The sequence below is a fragment of the Harpia harpyja genome, chromosome 21 (genome assembly GCF_026419915.1).
Source record: "Harpia harpyja isolate bHarHar1 chromosome 21, bHarHar1 primary haplotype, whole genome shotgun sequence".
Taxonomy (NCBI): domain Eukaryota; kingdom Metazoa; phylum Chordata; class Aves; order Accipitriformes; family Accipitridae; genus Harpia; species Harpia harpyja.
Window position 1 is genome coordinate 4,098,756 of NC_068960.1, and position 20,903 is coordinate 4,119,658.

Sequence of the window (20,903 nt, forward strand, 5' to 3'; positions counted from 1 at the left end):
TTTACACCACCCCTGGTCCTTGGGCACTAAAACCCACCAGGACTAATTCAAAGGAAATCGTGTTTCCCATCCCACCTGCTGGGTTAGGGACTTTCTGCTCCAAAGCAGCACTGATTTTTGTGGGTGTCTGTAGAGATCCCCGGAGCATCTTATGTCTGGGTCAGGGAATTAGCCATCAAGCCAGAGAGTTAATGACAGAAGGACAACGCAGCATCGTTCTCCCCGGGAGTGCTGGGGATGGGTGCTGGTGGCTCTCTGTGCCATCTGTGATAGCAGCTCCTGCATCAGCATCCTTTATGTGCTGATGATCTGTGCCTGAAACTATACCCTGGGAGTGGAAATGTGCCTGAGAAAATATCTTCCGCAGTCCTTCTGGGGCTTATATAAACACTATTTAAAATTAGAGTCACTCATTATGTTGGTATGTGCATTTACCTTGACCTCTGACTTTTCTGCCTGCAAATGTGCATGGCCTGGCACAGCCTACGAGTTAGGGAATAGCTCAGGAGCAAACTGGAGGCATGTTTTTTCTGTAGTTTAAGGTAAAGAAGCTGGTACAGTATCTCCCCTCTGGGCTGACAGAGAAATCAAAAACAAAACTGCAGCCTGTCAAAGCTGAGTCTGGCTTTGATCAGGAGTGTCAGCGCTGGCTTCTGCCAGGCTGGTTTTGAGGGAAAGGGGAAGAGCAGCGATACTTTTCCATGGCTTTTCTTGCACGTGTTTGCAGAGAAATGAAGGATTATTCTTTTTCCACGCCGTCGTCTCTCTCCCTTGCTATTTACCAGCCAAATCCATGCAGCGATTTATATTTTGCCACCAGAGATGCTGTCTCGGTTGTCACCCTGCAATAGCCGCTAAGCTCCGTACCGGTATTGTCATGGAACAATATTTCTACTATTTGTTGTGGTAATAGTTGTTAGTGGCAAAGCAATTAGCGTGTCACCTGCAGCAGAAAGAAATGTGACCTCTTTCTATCCCGGCACCCCCTCGGTGCCCAAACCGGCGAGCGTGGGCTTCCCTCTGCTCCGATGACCGGCTGATGCCGGGTGGTGGCGGGACTGTCCTCCAGCAAGGCTCGCTCCGGTGGGATGCTTGGGGAGGGGGATGGCGGAGGCAGGAGCGGGCTCTGCCTCTCTGCTGCAGGCTGGGTTTGAATGATTTAATTTGTCGGAAGAAAACGCGTCCCACTGGGATGCACTGTAGCAATCCGGTGCTTCAATGGCTCCCGGAGCTGGAGCTGGCTCCCCCCCAGTTTCCTGTTGACGTCATCTGCTATTTCGCTGCTGCAATTTTTACAACTGTTGAGCTTTCAAGGGTAATCGGAGCTGAGACCGGCCAACCTCGGCAGCTGCCGATGAGGGAACGCGGCTCTACCTTCCCCGTCTCCCCCAGCTCGCCTTCGCCGCTGCCGCCGGCCCCGCGGACCCCCAGGAGCCAGGGACACCGGGCGAGGAGAGCCGCGTGAAGCCGGCGAGCGCTTCGGGCCATGCATTCCCACTGAAAATAACCATCGGTGCTTGCGAGAAGTGCCGTGTGCTGGATCCTGTGGGATTTTTTTATTTTATTTTTTTTTTTTTTTATTTTCCCTCCTCCCTCCTCCAGTCCGCCCCCGTCCCACTCTTCTGCCAGGCGTGCCGGCGCTGTTCTTCATTTCTGGGAAACCATGGACAAGAAGCAAGGTAGATGTTGCAATTTCCAAAACACGTGGTGGGGGAGAGTGAAGGGCTGATTCTGGTGCTAAAAGGGACCGTGTAACTTTTTTGGGTCAATCCACGCGGTTTTACTTCTTTCCCCTTGCTTGGGCGGGGGGTCAGTGTTTGCAGCAGGGATCTATTTTTAAAGCACTGGAAACTTGCATGTTTTTTGGGGGGTTGAAACACTGGCATCTTAATTGTAAAAAAAATAAAATCTAGCATGGCTAAAGGAAAATATTCAGAGGGTAAAGCTAGCTCCTGGCTCCGGTCCTGGTTGCATTCCTGGGACACAGGGTTTTCCAGCAGCTCTTGCGTGGTCGTCCCCTGCTAAAAAGCCTGTTGCATTGGAAAGGCGGGTACCCACGGCAGTCAGGAGCTCTGATTCAATGCAGGCTGACAGGTTGTTTTGGGGCTGCAAGGGGCTTTTTCTGAAGCGTGGTTTTTTCCTCCTCCTCGCTTGCTTTTTTTGCAGAAGTGGCGAGCGCGGGGCGGCGATGACCCGTCGGAGCCCCTCTCTGCAGTGGGACCTTGGCGGGCCGATGAGTGACGGCTTTCGGCAGGTTGAGGGCCCTTTTTCCACTTCCACAGATAGCTTTTTCCACTCTCAACGGTGGAAAATAGCACAAAGTGTGCCTGTGAGGAGCTGGCTCTTGTGACCAAAGCAACCAAATTCCCCTCTCTGCTTTGCACCCTGCCTCTAATTTCTTTCTTTCTTTCTTTTTTTTTTCTTGATGCTTTTTTGTTCCAGCTCTTTCTTTGCAGCAGGGCTGGGATCCACCCTACAGCTTTCTGCCCCCATCCATGGCATTCGACTCTCCTCCTCGGATCGAGGAGAACCGGGATGCATCTGAAACATTTGCCCCAGCACTAACAAAGCGGCGCGGCTCTGGAAGCAGCCTCCCGTGCTGCAGCCGTCCCAGGATTTCACCTGGGGCTGGAACCAGAGCCTTGGGGAGGCAGCGGAGAGGTTTAATTTCAAAGGTCGGCTCAGGCAAATAGTTTTATTTACAGTTCTTTAGATTGTCCTGTTTGTTTCTCTCCGCCTACGCCAGGAGAGGTGCAGCTTAATAGAACTGAAGTTGGTGGTGGCAAAGATGAGGATTCAAATGTTGAATTAAGCAGTTCCAGGAAATGTCTGTGTCAGTTCTTAGCTGGTGGAGGCTATAGCATGAGAAAAAAATTGTTAGGCTTTTTTTTTTTTTTTCTTTAGGAGGAAATGGTTCCTTTCTTAGCATAAAGGATGCAGTTACGTGCCTGCAGCATCACGTGGGTTAGAATCTTGTCTGCACCAGGAACTTCTGTCAGCTAATTTTCCCCTGCCCGGGTGCAAGGCGCTGTGCCGCGTGCCCCCACGGCCGGCAGCCCCTTCCGCTGCCCGGAGTGCCGCACCGGCAGCGCCCAGCCGTTTTTCGTGCCCAGGGTTGGTAGCAGAACCCTGGGGCTTGCAGGGGTAGCCAGGACATGTCACCGACATGACACCTTGTCCCGCTGCTGCCTTTTTGCCCACGTGGAGGGATCTCTAGCGAGGAGCTGCGTTGCTCTGTGCTTGCAGCCGCCCCTCCTGCAAGAACCCAGTGCCCTGGGAAACTAGCGTGTTTCTAGGATTTTCAGGTGACTTAAACTGTTCTTCATGTTATAGCAATTCCTCTTGCACCAACTCTGCTGGGATCCCAAACGCGGGACGGACGGTGCTGAGGCCTGGCCGGTGAGAAAGAGCTGACAGCAGCTGCCTGCGGGGGCTAAAAGCAAATGCTGCCCTGGGATGTACTCGGGACAGAAGGGCTTGAATTGCAAGGTCTTGTCATGCCCATCCCACTGCCTTTTTGTTCATCCCATTTTATTTTTCTCCCCACCCCCAGTCCTTCCTCCACCCTCATTCACCCTGAAACAAGTGCGTGGGCTTTTCCTGGGGGGCTGCAGAGCCTCAGGAACAAGGTCACCTCCCGGAGGTGACACATCCAGCTCTGGGGCTTGCAGCAGGCAGCCCAGCAGCCACGGGGTGCTTGTGGGGGGGCAATTGCTGGGCTGTGCCCCCATCTCCCGCACTGGGGCTCTGCCTGCCCCAAGCTGGCTGTGCAGAGCTTCAGGGTGGGACTGCTCATCTCTTTTTTTTTTTTTTTTTTTTTTCTTTTTTTTTTTTTCTCTTTTTTTTTCCGGGCTGTGCTCAAGGGGAAGTGGTGCCTGCCCCACTCCATCTCTGCCCAGCCAGACCCACAGTGCTGCTGCAAGCAGTGGGAAAAGCTTGCAGCAAGAAGCAGGAGTTCGGGTCAGCCTAGAGGGTGGTGGGAAAACTCATGGCAAATATTGGGAGAGCCGTAACAGGCGAATCCAATCTCTGCCTCAGCTCCCCTGGCTGCAGGGCAGCATCGCGGGTGATTTTATTCCTGCAAGCATGGGCTGAGCTGGGTTTTCCGCTGGCGTAGGTGGCCCAGCCAGAGCCTGGGAGTGGTGGCAGAATACCTCCGGTTTAAATTGTGCTTTTGCAGATTGGAGCTAGGAAATACTTTTTGCGGCTAGGCAGGACGGGGTGGGAAGGGGATTGTTGCTGACCCAGGCGGTACGATGCTGGGAAGTCCAGGGCAGCAGTTTGGGGGTACAGGGAAGTGGGGTGACGTGCAGGGGCCCTGTTATAGCAGAGTTCATAGGGGATGGCTGACGCGCAGAGGCAATAAATGACCCTCCTGTACTGTGCAGGGGGTTTGTAGTGGGGAATCTCCGTGTCCCTTGCTGTCCCCCTAACCCGCGCTTGCAAATCCTCCTGCCTGCGAACTCGGGCTCCACCGAACAACGCTCTCCCTATTGATTCCCAGACTGGGTGCTCCCAGCTCCTTCTGGCCTGGCTTTTGCAGCCAGGGCTAAGGAAGGGCTGACGCCGCAGCCTGCGGGACGCCTGGCTCCGGGAGCGTGTGGACCCTGCTCCTGCCCCGTGAGTCACCGCGCTGCGGCCGGCGCTGCCAGGGGAGCCGGCGGCACAGAAGGCGCTTTGTGCCGGCTGTGTGGGGTTACTATGGCAATTGGGGAGAAGGAGAGCAAACAGATTAAACAAAATACCAGCCGGAATGGGGGGCATTTCAGGGCTTCATGTTAAGGTCTGGCTGGTAGCTGCTTTGGGGGGGCTGCGTGCAAACCGCTGTCTGCATTTTGCAGCAGGTCGTGGAGGAGAAATGCTTGGTGCGAAGCTCCCCGGTCAGCAGCGAGCTAAATCTGTCCCCCGGGATGGCATGGGATGGGATGGGATGGCATGGGATGGGATGGGATGGCATGGGACGGGATGTGTGAGCTCCCCGACCTGCCTGGGTGCAGAAGGACATTGGGGACCCCAGTTTTTAGGTTTTGTGGTCGGCCCCCCCACGCTGAGTAGCGAGAGGCTGTGCGCGGGAAGGGGAGGCATTTCTGAACCCATGGGTGGCATCTTTCCTTTGGCTCTGTTTTGCGTTTGCTTTTGTCGTTGCTCAACCAGGTATTTTGCAAAGTGTCATCGGTGGGCATGCTGGGCTGTTGATAGTCCCCCTTGCAGCCCTGCTAGATGGGCGATGGGGAAGGAAACTTTGCAGGCTCATGAAGTAGAAGCTGTGATTGCTGTGACATGGTCAGGTCTCCAAAGATGGTTTCCAGCCAAGCAGGATTGGTTTTGGGGCGGAGTGGCTTGCTGGCTGGTTTCATTGAGCTGGAAGTTCACATCGCTCCTGTGGCTCACGGGAACTGTGCTGGTCCCTTATGGGCCAGCTCTGATGCAGGAAAGGTGGCAGATAAGATGGGGATATGGACTGATCCGTGCTGATTCCCTCAGCAGGGAGGGATGCTGCTGGTCCAGCAGTTGGGACCCTTCTGCAGTATCTTGCAGACCAGCTTTCACCTGCAGCCTCAGTGAGGTTTGTGTTTGGGGGAGGACGGGACTGGACAAGTGGGTTTCAGGCACCCGTCTGAGCTGAGGCATCTGGAGTTGGGGGGGATACAGGGATGGGGACGGGAGCTGTCTGTGCTGGGAACGTGCTGGACGTGTATTGTCCTTCTGTCTCGCTGCTGCTGCAGGAGCTCTCACACGGTGCTGTGTCTCCTGCTGAAATCCCAGCTCCTCGCCCTCTCCCCTCCCTTCCCCGGCGGCCTTTGGAGTGCTGGACTTTGTCCGCACGCCTGTTCCCAGGAGCCAGGCAGGTAGGAGCTGTTTTGAAGGGCTGTCCAGGCCACGCTGAGCCATCCGCTCCCAGCCCGGTGCCTGGAGCACAGCTCGCTCTTTGTGCTTTTTAATGCATCTTCCAGGTCCGTGCAGCCAGAAGCGCCTTTAACTGCAAAGCGCAGCTGCCCCCCTCGTCTCTCTTGGGGGGGATCAGGACTTCGACGCTCTCAGCTGTATCACTTCAGCCCCCATCCCAGCCCCTCCGTGGTCTATTTATTTTCCCAGCGAGTCGGGGTAGGTGGGTGAGCTGTTTGCTGATGGAGGAACGGCTGGGGCTTTGCTGAGCAGCCGGGGGTCCGCGGCACAACAGGGAGCTGATTCCTAGCCCCGCGCAGGTCTCCTGTGCCCATTGCTGTCCCCTGGACCCCCACGCTGGTTCTCTCTTATCCCTGTGGTTTCATCTGCAAGTGTTTTGGCCTGCCCTGGACCTGTCTGAACGCCGTTTCCCTCTGCGGTAGCGGGTTGTGTTATCTCAGTGCCATTTGGAGTTGGGGAGGAGCGGGAAGAGAGCATCCTCTCACCAGTCACTCCTGATGGGATCGTGCCTTGTCTGGCGGGGTCTCGGCCTCTGCAAGCCTGGGTTTGTGGCCAGTTTGCTACTGGCTCTTATAGTCAGCTCCTGTCTGGTTTTGCCCTGGTTTCCCTTCGTTGGGTGTGGAGCGTCCCCTCTCGTGCTGGGAGTGACTCCTTGGTTTTTTTCTTGAGGTCTGGTGGCCGTCACCCTCCGTGGCCAGATCTAACCCACGCTACAGAATGGCTCTGCTCTTCCCAAGAAAGCCTGGATGGGGGCTGAGGGGCTGTGGGGGCAAGGAGGAGCCGGACAGGGAGCGTTTTTTCGGGAACCCTGTGCATCACTATTGGCGTGGGGACCTCTTGTGGCTGGAGAAATGGGGATCGGGCCAGCCTTGGCTGGGCTCTGGCAGCCCAGTGTGCCTGCAGCGTAGCTGGGATATTGCCTCTCCCCGGGCCGTGCGTGGGATCGTGAGGGATGCGGGGTTGGTACCTGGTGGGTCTGGAGCATGAAGGCTGAGCTGGTGTCTCCCTTCTCTTTCAGATTCCAAAGGATCCTTGGAGCCGCACAAACCAGGTAAGCGCCCAGCAGAAATCACGGCTTTAACCCGTCTCCTGAATATCAGCAATTAAAATCCCCAAAGAGAGGGGACTGTTAATGGCCATGAGGGGTAAAGAGCACTTTTGGGGTGTCTGAGGAGCACTGCAAGGCAGCGCTTGGCTGCAAGACTTGGAAAATGCTCTCTGTCAGTGCAATCCTGGGTATTTCTGCAGGCAAGTGCTCAACAGGAACATCGAGACCCACTTGTGCTTCTGGCTATTGCCTGAAATTTTGGGCAAATGGTCATGAGCTCTGTGACCTTCTTGTTGTCTTGCTGTAGCTGCAGTGTAGGGGATCCAGGCCCTGCCTCCCCTACCTGGTTGCTGCAGGCAAGAAGATGCACGAAGGAAGAAAAGTAAAAATGCCAGTTGCTCATGTGTGCATCTTCTCTTCCAGTGAAAAGCAAGAAGAAACGGGAACTGAGGATAACATGTGTCCCCATCAAACAGCCCGTTGCCAATACTACGTAAGTGTCTCTGTTGCTTAAAGTCAGCCGGCGATTCTCTGGAGCTGGATTCAATGCTGTGTCGAGGGGAATGGCCCCTATAGACTTTACAGAATCGGGATAGTTAGTTTTTTCTCTTAAGCTCTGGCTTCCGGGTGATGAGAAAGAATTACACACGTATGCTCATGTGCATGCACACACATACACAGCGTGTGTCTCTCTGGGAGGTGCCTGTTTGACTTGAAATGACTGAAAGGCAAAGGCTAGGAGTCTGCTGGGAGACTTCAGCCTTCCTGCCATGGCTGTGCCAGTGCCAAAGGGCAAAGGCGTGGTGGAGAGAGCAAATCTGCCCGGGGAAGAAGAGGGAAAGGTTTTGAATGAGGGGAAGAGAAGGGGTGGTGGCAGCTGGACCACGCCAGGAGCAGGGGGATGAGGGTTGGGGGATGCCCTGCCACGCAGAGCATCCTCCCCCTGACCTGTGCGTCAGGGCTAGTTTGAGTTGTTTGCAGCTCCCCGCCTTGGTGTGAGGAGGACATGGATGACTTGCGTTGCTGTGCCGCACGCCGCTCGGTGCCGGGGGCCGGTGCCCAGCTATATCTCAGGGCACCAGAATTTCTCTCTGCCCTGTTTGTTTTGTGCAGCTGACGCTTTGTTATGCTGTGGAGGAGAGCCCAGGGTAGTGGCACTTGGTTTGACAAAGGGCAGATGGCTTAAATTCCTCTTGCATGGTGCTCTTCCAAAACACCTTGGGCTGCTGCATCTCCACCACTGAGCCTTGTTTGCTCCAGAAACCCTTTCTAAAGACCCTCCCAGCTCCAGGAAAGCAGTGAAATCCCCGAAGAGGAAATAACACTACCAAAACCCCAGGTAGATAGGGCAGATCTGCTGGAGGGGGAGCCAGGGGAACTCCCCCGTTAATGCCGTGCAGCCTAGCATGCACACGCCGAGCCCTGCATGCAACAGCCACCTCCTTCCCCCATGGGTGCATCTGTTTCTGCCCCTATCGGTGTTTGAATTTCCCCTCGAGAAGGCATCGTGCCGGAGTTTGTGGGGCGCTTGCATGCCCAGAGGCTGGTGCAAGCTATCCACAGCTCCTTTTCAAGCTGCAGTGCAAATATTTGCGCAGTGCAAGGCTTTTGCTGTGAGCTTGAAGTACTTCCTTGAAGCCAGAGGTTGCCTTATTGCTCTGATGGGAATTGAGAGGCTAAACCAGTTGGGCAATCTCCACTCTTAGAAGGTCCCAGGGGATGGGGACAGCAGAGAAGCAAAGCACGAGGGACAAAAAGCTCATGTCGGCTCTAAAAGTACCATGCTGCCCATAATGGGAAGTGGGCAGCAATGAGGAAAAAAGCCATAAAGGAAGACTTTCGCCTGCATGGTGTTGTGCAAAGCGTGACACTGAAGCGCTGCCTGCTCTGCCTGCCACGCTGCCTGAAACAGGCCCGCGAGTGTACACAAATGACTCACGGGTGAGGAATTACCTGTTGTTCCCTCGGCGTGCGTTTCGGGCTACGTGGCTGTCCTGTTACAACACCTGCCTGTCAAAACATGACAGCTGAGCTGCTCTGCCACAGAAACGTCTCATCCCGTCGGTCTCGGTTCCTCGGGCTCATCTCCTGAGCAGGGATGGTTTCGTAGCCTGTTGGTTTGATGCACGTCTCGCCTAGCTGACTCTCTGGGGTTCTCACTGCCTGCGTGCAGTGAGTGCCTCGTGGGTGTGGGTTGAGGTGTTACTGGCACGATTAAAGCATTTGTGAGTGTTTGGAGGGGGCTGCTTTGAACCCACGACAGCAAGGCACGGTGGAGAGCAGCGGCTGAAAGTGGTCGAAGGAACGTGAAACCTGGCTCTGGCTAAGAGGGTTAATGAAGCTGGGCTTTCTCACGATACACTCTCTTTTCTTGCAGGCCCCCGAGGAATTTGGACTCCAGAGCGTTCATTACCATCGGAGATAAAGTACGTGACAATGTGGTTTCTTTTTTGCTTGCTTCCAATTTTGTTTGCCCCATGCATGTAGAGTTTCATGGATCATGCCTGACAACCTGTCAGATCAGATCTTGAGATTTCAGAGCACCCTGTGAGAAGGATGGTGCCCTCCTGGTGCAGCCTCATGGGATGCATCTTTGCAGGGACGAGACATCCCACAGCAGGACGGCTCGTCTCTGAGCCTGAGCACTCGCTGGCTGGTCTCTTCTGCCTGCGGGCAGTCCCTGCAAGGCAGATGGGTGGCATCAAAGGCTAGCTGTGCAGTTTTGTCCGTAGTGGGAGATCACAGCAGTCCCTTGATAGCCCCACCAGCCACCTGGGTCTGAATGGATGGACCCAGCCCATCTGCCCTAAATCAGTGTGGCCTCACCGCGCTCTCCGGCTGCCCCAAACAAAGTCCCCTTTGTCCTGCGTACCCGCAGGGCTGCGTTACTGCCCGTGGCCCAGGAAGAGCTGGGCGCAAAGCTTCTCTCCGGCTCTCCAAAGACTTTCCTAGTGACCTGATGAAAAACACTGCTAGAAATAGCCACTGTCTCTCTTTTATTTCATTCTCTTGTTACGGGCTCTCTTGGGGCTGCAGAAGGCTGTTTGCAAGCGAGCTAAAAATACCATGCATTGGATCAGCCCTATATCTAGCTGCTTACCTTCCAGGCTGGGAGATGCCTTGGCTGATGGGATCTGGGCCCCTCAGCCTCAGTGCAAGGTTTTAGGGTTAGGGGAGAGGAGAGGAAGCTTTGGCTGGGTCCAGGGAACAATCCTGCTGCCTGTGCCGTTTTCTGGCCATTGTGTCGTGTGTATTAATAGCTTGGGGAGAGATGCTCTCTGTAGCAGCCTGGGCATGGTGTGTGCAAGGGGAGAGTGCTGTAGCTTGGGGAAAGCTCTCTAGACTCGCTTGCTTCCCTGCTCTGCCTCCTCCGGTGTTTACAGGAGGGGTCCGGTCCAGGCGTTTTGGAGTGACATGGTGGAGGAAGAGGGCTTGGGCAGAAGGCCAGCTGTAGGCCGTGGGGCTGGATGACGACCTCGGGTCCGTTGGATCTGTGCAGGCGATGCCGTGTGTCCCATTACCAGGGGAGGGGAGCACCAGCTCCGTCGGCGCATCGCCTCTTGTTGCTGGGCAGGGCGATGCTGGTTCCTGGAGCGTGCTGGGAACCGCCAGCTTCTGGGGAAGCCTTAGGGTAAATGCCAGGAAAAAAAAAAACAATAACCTGGAACAACTGCAGAACACGTGTCCCGAAAAGCACCACCAGATCCTTCCTGGAGGCCCCTGCAGGAGCTGCGAGCCTGCACTGCTGCTCTGCCAGCTTCCCGGGGTGGCGGGGTGTGGGGGGGTTCGACATGTCCCCCTTAGCCCTGCTCTCCTCGTTTCTGCATCCACTGTCCTGCCCAGGAAAGGGCCGGCACCTTCCTGTGCTGGGCAGTGCATAGCTCAGCGCTGAGCTCAAGCACAGACCTCCCTTGCTCCCTGCCTCGGCCGTCTGCCAGGCACATCTGGCTCGAATAAATGGAGCCGGGGCTGGCAGGAAGGTCCGGCAGAGCTGGTCGCTGCTGGCCGTGCCGTGGCCAGTGCCGAGGGGAGCTTGCTGGCCAGGAGCCCGGCAGCCACATCTCCCAGTTTGGCTCCTTAACGCCAAAGGCTGTTTCCTCTCCGCTCTGGGCGTAGCTCGCAGGCACGGTATCCGGCGCTGTGCCGTGCATGTTTCCCACCCTCGCTGCCTTTGTGGCTACTGGGGCAATTTGGCATCCTGGTATTATTTTTGTTCCCTGAGACCGGAGGAAAACTGGAGGTTGGATAAAGCCTGGCTAAAAGAAGGCCTGTGACTTATTAGGAGCGATGAACGCAGCGTCCAAAAATAGCCCACGTCTCACTCAAACAGTTTGTGCCCTGCCCAGCAAAGGAAGCAATTACAGGGTAACGCGTCTTTAGGGAAACTTGTCTGTGGGTTGCGCAGGAGCTCGCTGGCTCCCTGCTGCGTGGGGCACTCGCTGAGCGCTGGCAATGTTTTTTTTTTCCAGCTTGAAGCGAGACTTATGTAGTTGCACTTGCCTGAGCTCCTTTGCTGGTGCTAACTCACGTTTTACCTTGCTGGCTGCTTTCTGATGGTGGGAGAAAGGATCGAAAGCGGGTAAAACCCATTTGAACTCCCCAATAATTAGGAATTGGGTTGCTGTGTGCACCATCCCATCTGAGAGAGGCTTTGCACAGGTGAAGGTGTTATTAGACACGGAGGTGTGTTTGTCACCAGTGATCTCTTGGGATGCGGGGCGAGGTGGGGGATCCCCGGCTGTGCACGGGGATTTGGAGCGGTGGCAGAGGCTCCTGACTGCTGCCCGTGTTGGCACGGGAGCTGTTAACATCCTGCAAATAGTTCAGCAACCGCAGAAATACCCTTGTGTGGGTAATCCCGGGCAGGCAGAGAGGCACCAACCTTTGGTGCCCTTTCCAGTGGCAGCGTGCCCTGGCTTAAAGGATGAAAGTCGTGCTCTCTAGCTCCAGAGGGGGAATTAAATGAGCCCTGGTGAGTATGGGGTGAGAGGGTTTGGGCTCTGGTTCAACAGAGCAAAAAATATACTCATCTTCTCTAAGCATGGTGCCCCTGGTATGTATAGGAGCTGGTGGAGTCCTGTAGGTACCATCAAAATGCTCTGCATGAGTAAGCTGCAAACGTTGGACCTCTGCTGACGCCCTTGTTGATAAGCATGCTTGTATCTGATTTTTTTTTTTTTTTTTTTTTTTTGTCTCTCCCCAAAGAACTTCGAGGTGGAAGCTGATGACCTGGTGGCAATTTCAGAGCTGGGCCGTGGGGCCTACGGCGTGGTGGAGAAAGTCCGGCACGCGCAGAGCGGCACCATCATGGCCGTGAAGGTGAGGACGGCTGCTTGCTGAGGGGCACGGAGATCAAGATGTGCAGCTCCAAGGGAGTGGAGAGACTCTGCTGAGCTCCACCAGTCACGGCAAAATGGGGACAGGCTCGGTTTGGCAGTCTCTGGTATTCCTGGTGTGGTTTGGCTGTTGAAGGGTCTGCGCTGATACCAGCTAGGCACCGTGGGGTTGGTCAGCAGGCTTTGAAATCCAGGCTTGGTGCCTGCAGGTAGATACAGTGCGAGGTTTGGATGTCAGAGTGCTTGTCCAGGCTGCTGGCCTGATCCTGCATGCACTGCAGAGCTTGCCAAGGTTTATCATTCATTAAGGTGCTGTCTGGAAAAGGGAATCCTGGGTGCTACTGGCTGCAAAATAAGCATAAAACGCTTGCCCTGGCCTCAGAACCACAGGTCCTCCGAGTCAGATTGAGGGATAATGGTGTTACCCCACCTATGTCAAACCCCTCTTCTTTCATATTTGTCTCAGAGGATTCGAGCGACTGTGAACACTCAGGAGCAGAAGAGGTTATTGATGGACTTGGACATCTCCATGAGGACAGTTGATTGCTTCTACACTGTCACCTTCTATGGAGCCCTCTTCCGCGAGGTACTGAGCTGGTGGATGGCTGGTGGGCTCTGCAGCACCTGGGGCCTGTGCGATTGCGCTGAAGGCACTACGCCGTCCCAAACCAAAGTTCGAGGTGCTGCCGTGACTTAAAGTCAAAGGCTTGCCTCCTTCAGGCAGCGTTGACCAGGTCCCATTCCTCACTTCCACGGCAGATGCCCGAGCACGGTGTCCATGGCCCGGACTGATTTTGGGTAGACCCTCAAAGGGAGACCATCGCAGGTAGCTTTGCTGGTACCTGGACATCTGTGCCCATCGCTATCTAGTGCGGAGCCTGTGTGCTGGTGGCCATGGCCAACAGCCGCCGTGTGGCAGGGAACTTGGCTTGCCCTGTGTGGAAGGGGCAGTGTCCAGTTGTCCGTCCATCCCCACCGCTCCCTTCAGCTCCCGGGGATTTCCAGGGAATTCCCTCTCAGCTGCTTTCTCTCCGTCTGCAGGGCGACGTGTGGATCTGCATGGAGCTCATGGACACCTCCCTAGATAAATTCTACAAGAAAGTACTGGAGAAGAAGAAAACCATCCCTGAAGACATTTTGGGGAAAATGGCCGTGTCTGTGAGTGCCTCTTGGGTTCTTAAGTGGTTTTGTGCATCCCCTGAGCCTGTTGGAGGTCTCTGTTGAGGCCTGCAGCATGTAGAAACAAGTGCTGTGTTTGCAGTGGAAGACTGGTGCCGTGTGTGACTAACGGGTACTCTTTCGCTCTGTTTGTCCCCAGATTGTACGAGCTCTGGAGCATCTGCACAGTAAACTGTCCGTAATCCATAGAGGTAGGTGCTGGATGGGGTTAGTGTGATGTTGCTGGAGATATAGCCTTGAAATAAATTACGCGAGGACTCCTTTTCAGGAGATGCGTGGTGTGTCCCTCTGGGATGCCTACAGTGGGGTCTAATGGTACTTAGGACCGTGGTGGACAGATCTAGGTGCCCAAGGCTTGTTCCTGAGATGTATCCCTCATGCGTCTGCTTGCATGATATTGTTCTCTTCCTCCTTTCCAGATGAAGAGTTGAATACAATAACTGAATTCCTCACTACCTGTATTTTTATGGACATCTCTGTCTATCTCTGAGTACAGAGGTGCCTCGAAGGGAACTCTCGGGGACAAAATCCCCATGCCTTCCAGGCTGGGTGGTTCTAGCAAGGTGAGGGACTGAAGGAGACCTTATAAAAATCAGAGACAGCAATTGTAACACCCAGGTCCTGCTCTTCATTCTGGTGTAGCTCCTTCTGTACTTGTGGACAGATCATGATGGGCATGAGACAAGCTGTCCTGAGAACTTGGTAGGGCTGGGCTTTTAAGGCTGTTGGCCACATAAACCTCTCCTAAGGAGCTGGGCATTAACTCCTCAACATTTTATTTCAACCTTTGGACCTGCCTCATTAGAGAGGAGGCCTGTTCTGCCTGGAGGGCATGGTTACAGTTTTACCTGTGACCAACTTTTATTGAAATAAAAGACTGGTGGGGTTTTGTCTCCCTTCCTTTGTGTTAGGGCCTGCCTGGTCCCCTCCCAGGTCGGCAGGGAGTTGTCCATCTTGTCTCAGGCTCTGCAATACCTTTGCAAAGGCCGATCTGCCCTCTTGTGTTCTCTCTCTTAGATGTGAAACCTTCGAATGTGCTGATCAACAAGGAGGGACATGTGAAAATGTGCGACTTCGGGATCAGCGGCTACTTGGTGGACTCGGTTGCAAAAACCATGGATGCTGGCTGCAAACCGTACATGGCTGTAAGTGTGCTCACGTGGGACTGGAGCTGGCAGCCTTCAGCCTTGACTCGAAGAGGCTGCCGCATAGAAATCAGTCTTGGTTCACCTCTGTCCTGAGACAGAAGCCACTTCAGAGTGCTCTGGGCTTCCTGGCTCAGCAGAGTCCTCCAAGGATGGGATTACCCTCCCTGTAAGCCCTGCTGTGTGTGTTAATACCGTAGCAGGCTCTTCCTGTGCCATCTTCCATTTGCAGAAGGGTAAAAGACTGGCTGGTGCTGGCTGTGGTGGTTGGAAGGGCTGCTCCTTGTTGGCTAGAAAATGCTGAGGCTTTTCTTGGCAGGATCATTTCATTTCATCCTCGAGTCAGTATGAATTTCCCTTTGCCATCTGTGGCATCTGTGTAGGTAGCTCCTGGGACAGGGATTATGCTGCAGGGATAGTAAAAGTCTCACTCAGGAGCTGGAGGGGAGAGTTTGTGAGTTGTGTGGAGCAAGATCTGGCTTTCATCAGTGCTAGATTTAACCTCAGACCCTGCCTCCGTGGGGACATGAGCCGGGGGAATCCACCCAACCTGGGTTTTGGAGCCAGAGATTTGCTCAGTGGGGTTTGCCCTGGGAAAATGAGATAGAGTTGTAATATCTTCCATTTTACTGTTACAGCCAGAAAGAATAAACCCTGAGCTGAACCAGAAGGGCTACAACGTGAAGTCGGATGTCTGGAGTCTCGGGATCACAATGGTAATGCCAAGGGCTGCAACTGGCACCCTGCAGCCCTGGGGTTGGGTTGGGATGGGGTCTGCTCTGGCTGGGCTCTACCCCTGCCGTCAGCAGTGGCAGCTGGTGGCTTCACACCAGACGTAACTAAATTCTGAGCGTGATAGCTTAAGGCATGAGATTACATGCCCTGGGCACAGGATGGAGGTGCTGCCCAGTGCACACAGGGGTACTTCACCCAGGGCAGGTAGCTGTGAGCCGGTGTGTGCTCACCACTGCTGCGGCTCTTGCCGAGTTGGCTGACAAGCTTGCCAGGAGATAATCCATTTTCTGCCCTTTCTCTTTCCTCCTCTCCCTTCTTGCTGGATCCTGGGGGATACAAAAAGGCCTGTTATTCCCACGTGGTTCCCTTGTACCCTTCCACTTGGTTTCACAGAGCTAGTTGTGTACAATGCCAGCTCCAAATAGCTCCACTTAGCTCTGAACTATGTTGATGTGGATGGCAGGCTCCCAGCGGGCACTATCTGGATGACAATGGGCTTAGCTGGGCATTCAAGAGTCTGACTTCTAATTGCTCTGCAGTTCCCCATGTGCTGGCTGGAGAGGTAGTGAGCGGAGCAGGGTTTGAGGGTTTGCTGCGGCAGGGTCACAGCTTTCCTACATGCAGCCCCCTCCCGGGTTAGCAAAGCCTTGCAGGAGTATCGGAGCGAGTTAGCCTGCCCTGCTGCAGCCAGGGGTGCTGTGCGTGGTTTGCAGTGAGTCCTGCCTGCAGCAGGACTTGCTGCAATCAGAGCAGCCAACAGGAAGGGGAAACACTTTCAGTTCCAAAATCGCAGCTGCTCAGGATGGTTTATCTACCTCCTGCAAGAAACGGATCTTGCAGAAAGCAGCCGAAATCTTCTGGTGCCAGAGCACAAAGGAAATCCCAGCTGTTGGCTCAAAGGGGATGCCGCCTGGGAACATGTCTCTCGCTTTGCAGGAGACTGCCTCTCTGTGGGTAGATTATTTTCAGGAATTTTTCCTGCACCCTGTTAGCCGTGGCCTTTGAGTGCTGCATCTCTGCGTTTGTGTGCGCTGTGCAGATCTCTTGGGAAATATTCCCTCTTCCCCAGCTAGTTTTGTCTGCAGTGCCAAACCCAAGCCCCTCTCCTTCGTGTCCCCATGCCAGTGTAGAGCAAAGCTGGGCTGTCTGATTGGAAATGTAATCAGCTCCGGCTTTCCTCCCGAGATGCAGGAAGCTGTGGGATGGGAGATTGCATGAATGACGAAATCTCTCAACCTTTCCAAACCTGGATGGGAGAGGGGACCTTGCTGAAAGCCTGCCAGCCTGCAGCTGAACGGAGCCCCGACCTGTCTGATTCCCTCTAATGTCTTCCTCCTGGGCTGGCTTCCTGGTTTTTTTTTTTATTTCTGAAGAGGATTGATTGATTTCAGACTGGCTGGTTTTAGGGCCATTGAATTGCAGGGCTAATCCAGGCCTTTCTGGGCTGGTGGCTTCATTCAGTTTTCCAGCAGCGGGAGCTGAGCTTCCCCGACCCGAACCATTGGCGCGTAGGGGCATCTGGCTCTGCCCCACGTCCTTTCAGGTTTCTTATTCCTCCCACCCTGTCCCACCCTGCCAGGCAGGTCTGGAGGTTCTGTTGACCGTTTCGAGACGGGAGCTGACCCTTGGCATGAGGAGACTGCCCAAGAGCTGTGATGGGCTTTTTCCTGCTTGAATGGGTGATGGAGCAGAGGTGATGTGTAGGCAGGACCCAGTAATTGAGGTGGTTTTGGCAAAGGTCTTCATAAGTGATGTTCTAGCACTTGGTTTTTCTTGGGTTTGTGGAATTTTTTTTTGTGTCTGGCTCATATAGTACTAGCCTGAAGCCCAGAGGCTGCCTTATGGCGGAGCAAAGCACTTTGGAAGCCAGTGCAGAAACGGTGTGCTGTTATTATTATCTTTTTAAATAATCCCATTTTACATACCTTTGGCGGCTTCCTGTAAATGCATTAATATGCTGAGCCAGCCTCAAAAGGAAGTATTTTTGGCCTCTGGGTCTTTGTATTTAAAAAAAAAAAAGAAAAAAAAAAAAGTGGTATGACCCAAATTGAAAATGGTTTGTAAAGAAAGAGGTTTTTCATTTTGAATCTGAGCTGGCTGAGGTAGGCAGGCTGCGTGGGGTCGTGCTCATCCCAGTGTCTCACGTCAGCCTGTCTCCATCCTCAGATCGAACTGGCCATTCTTCGCTTCCCGTACGAGTCCTGGGGGACCCCGTTCCAACAGCTCAAGCAAGTGGTGGAGGAGCCCTCGCCCCAGCTGCCCGCCGATCGCTTCTCCAAGGAGTTTGTGGACTTCACGGCACAGTGGTGAGTCTCTGGCAGGGACTGGTGGCTTCTCCCAGCCCGGCTGAAGAGGAGCCCTGATCTGTGGGGGTTGGAGCAAAGCGTGGGGCTGGCTTTGTCATCCTTTCGGAGCCCATTCCTCCCCATCTTGCCGTACCGAGGCTGGTGCTTGGCCATGGCAGGAAGCGCTGCCTAAACTGGTTTTGCTCTCGGCTTGACTCACCCAGGCTAGTTGGAAGGCACAGAGGTTTCTCTTCCCCTTCTGCTGTCGCTGCTGCTGAAATTTTGGTGGTTTCTGGCAAAGAGGCAATGAAACGAGAACGAACCCCTGGCAGCGTCTGGGTACCGCTGGGTGAAAGCCGATTTGTGGTTTTGTGGGTAGCTGCTCCCCTCGGGGGGTTCCTCTGCTCCCTGGGTGCTGCTTGGAGTTGCCAGGCAGAAGTGAGCCCACCAAGGCAAGGCTCGCCCTACAGGTGGTGGGAAACCATCTCTTCTCCCCCCTCATTTGTTCTGGTCTGTGCAGACAAGCAAGGTTGTGCGGGGCAGACAGCAGCGAGCTGCTTGGCTTGTGCTTTTTGTGGCAAAACACTATGAGTTGTGCTTTCCCAGTTACCTGCCTGGCCGCTTTGCTGGTGGTTCAAACCTGCTCGGCTGAGGAGGGAGGGGAATGGGTGCTGCCCATGAGAAGGATGTCGTGTTGGCTGGGAAGGGGAGGGGATCCCTTGTGTCAGACCACATATAGGGGAAAAAAAATAAATCCTACAGCCTTTCTCTCCCATTTTTTTGTCTTGCAGCTTAAGGAAGAACCCTGCTGAGCGAATGAACTATTTAGAACTTATGGTAAGCGTGAAGCCATTTCTGCTGGTCTTTATCGCAATGTGTTTTCAAAAGTCAAACAAATGGTCCAGCAGGTCCTAGGAAAATGGGACGACAGGACGTGCGGGTGATTTTTTTCGGGCATGGAGCGGGATGGGTGTAGTGTGTCTAAGGTGGAAGGGTGTGTTGATTTCCTGGGTGTTAAAGTCAGGGTTTCTAGGTGTTTTCTCCCTCTGCGCTACCTGCTCTTGGTGAGTTTAGACCTCAGATGGTGGTCTAACCCCAAACCCAAGGTGGGCTGTCCTGCTGGGGTTGAACCTAGAAATGCCAAACCTGAAAGTGTTAGTTAATCTTTAAGCTAAAGGATGGCATCTGTGGGAGCCTGGGGAGGAGGTTGGTGTCCACCTCTCCTCCAGCACCTCGCCAGCTGCGCGACATCCCCCAGGGACTGCTCTTGGGCTTGTCTGTCCTTGGGTGTCAGCTGATGTTGTCTCTGGTCTCGTTGGCAGGAACACCCTTTCTTTACCTTGCACGACACCAAAGAGACTGACATGGCCTCCTTTGTGACAGAGATCCTCGGGGAAGACTCCTAACTTAAACCTCACGGCTTCGTGCAGTCCCCTCCATCCTGGCTTCCCTGCAGAAGAGCAAATGAGGACTCGAGTTAATGGTGGTTTGCACAAATCGCACTTCCCCCAACCCGTGGGCATCTCTGGCCCCATCTGGCCTCGCAATCTCTTTTTCTCTTTGCCCTCTAAACGAAATCCCCCGGGATGAGCCTTCTGAAGCCAACACCTTTCCAACTAAGCCACGGAGACCGAAGGCTCGGGAGTTCCCTGCTGATGCCAGCGTATCCCTCTCGGGGAGAGGACCGTGCCTGTGGCACCTGAGCGGGGCCAGGACAGCGGGTGCCGGCGGGCATCTCCCCTCCCCGGCAGCCTGGTGCACAGCGCAGGGGATTTGTGTTTCTCTGCTGCCTGGGGAAGGCAGAGAGAAAAAATGCTGCTGCGCTTGCCCCACTCTTCTCCCCTGCCTGCCCAAAGCCCCTTCCCCAGAGTCTGGTCTTGCTCGCCTTCCCTTTGTGCCTGGCTCTATGCCCCCAGGAGCCCACGCGGCTTTTTAGGGGGCTGTGGGGCTTTCTGGGCACGCCGCCGTTCACACCAGAGGCTGTTTTAATGCCTGGCTTGACATCTTAACGACCCTTCGAGGCAGCACCAGACTGGGCGACCCCCTCCCTCAATCGATACGTTGCTCCCTTGTGGGGAGGAAAAAAAAAAAAGGGGGCATTTTTCGATGAGCCCACCTTGACACAAGCTGCAACCCATGCTCTCCCCACGGGATTTCATCCAGCACACAGTGCTCCCTTCCCCACATGGGCACGAGGTGATGGAGAGAGAAGCAGGTCCCTGGGCACTGCATCTCTCCCCTCCAGCCCTGGGCTGGGAGGACACATCCATCCTCTGGGCATCTAACACCTTTTGCAGCCCCTGCCTCTGCCTTCCCTGGCTCCTGGAGAAGTCGTTGCTCCGTCTCCCTTCCAACCTGGAGCTCACGCAGGACCTCGCACTGTGACAGCCGCTCGTTTCGGAGGCCGTACTTGCATCCTTCGTGTCCCAAACTGCCTTCGAAGCCTCCAGCTGCCCGCCGAGGTGTCAGCCGAGATCGAAACCCCAGCGACTCGCCCGGGGGCTGCCGACAGTTGTACATTTTATGTCTATATATAATGGACTTTGTAACGTTTCCTAGTTTTAATCTAACTTGCTATAAATTAAAGCCCTTCTGCGTGGGAGGAGGGAGGAGCAGTTCCTTCTCCGCTAACAAATCCACTGTGAAAACCTGATGTGTTTCCCCACTCTCCCAGCCTGAGCACTCTGCAAGGAGCTACGGGAGCAAAAGGGGTTTCTGTCTTCTACTGTATATGATCACGGGATAAACGCACCGGCTGTGGATTTTGTTGTGTTTTTTAATAGACTGACTTTTCAGAGGGATTTTTTTTTTCTTTTCTAATATATATTTGTGTGTGTGTATGTGTGTGCGCAATATATATATATATTATATATTTTTAAATCAATGATGAATGTGTGAATGTCTATGTGGCCAGCAGATTTGGTGAAATGGCTAGCGTTTTTCTGGCTAAATTTGGGGCGGTGGGGAAGGGATCAGTAGAAGGCACCCTGGCTGAAGACTTTTTTTTTTTTTTTTTTTTTAAAAAAAGAAATGCATCTATTTTTTAACTGAATCTTTTAAAAACGTTTTTCCTGAAATTCATGCCCTGGAGGTCTGGATTTCAGGGTGCATTTCCAGCGTTCAGGGTCCCCCACCCAATGAAGAATGATGTCCCCTGAAATTCATTGCTCCCCCCTCCTACAGCCCGGGGTTTGAAGCGGCGCTGGGGACCCTCTGCCTGGGAAGGGGGCTGCTTGACATCATCTATTCCTGCGAGCTGCTTCAGGGC

General features: G+C 54.2%; 1 protein-coding gene across 3 annotated transcripts in view; it reads left to right on the plus strand.

The window, feature by feature from the left end:
- MAP2K3 (mitogen-activated protein kinase kinase 3) overlaps window positions 1-20,436 on the plus strand; it is a 33,700-nt gene extending 13,264 nt beyond the window's left edge. For 2 of the 3 annotated variants that reach the window (XM_052772694.1, XM_052772697.1), the window contains exons 2-13: window positions 6,926-6,958; window positions 7,379-7,448; window positions 9,333-9,381; window positions 12,161-12,274; window positions 12,758-12,877; window positions 13,333-13,449; window positions 13,610-13,661; window positions 14,488-14,615; window positions 15,254-15,331; window positions 17,517-17,656; window positions 18,427-18,472; window positions 18,958-20,436. In XM_052772694.1, the coding sequence (XP_052628654.1) occupies window positions 6,926-6,958; window positions 7,379-7,448; window positions 9,333-9,381; window positions 12,161-12,274; window positions 12,758-12,877; window positions 13,333-13,449; window positions 13,610-13,661; window positions 14,488-14,615; window positions 15,254-15,331; window positions 17,517-17,656; window positions 18,427-18,472; window positions 18,958-19,041 (1,031 nt within the window). In that variant the 3' untranslated portion in view covers window positions 19,042-20,436. Of the gene's footprint in view, window positions 1-1,578; window positions 1,680-6,925; window positions 6,959-7,378; window positions 7,449-9,332; window positions 9,382-12,160; window positions 12,275-12,757; window positions 12,878-13,332; window positions 13,450-13,609; window positions 13,662-14,487; window positions 14,616-15,253; window positions 15,332-17,516; window positions 17,657-18,426; window positions 18,473-18,957 lie in introns of those variants that run through there. The other variant, XM_052772696.1, reaches the window with a different exon arrangement.
- The last annotated feature ends 467 nt before the right edge of the window (window positions 20,437-20,903 follow it).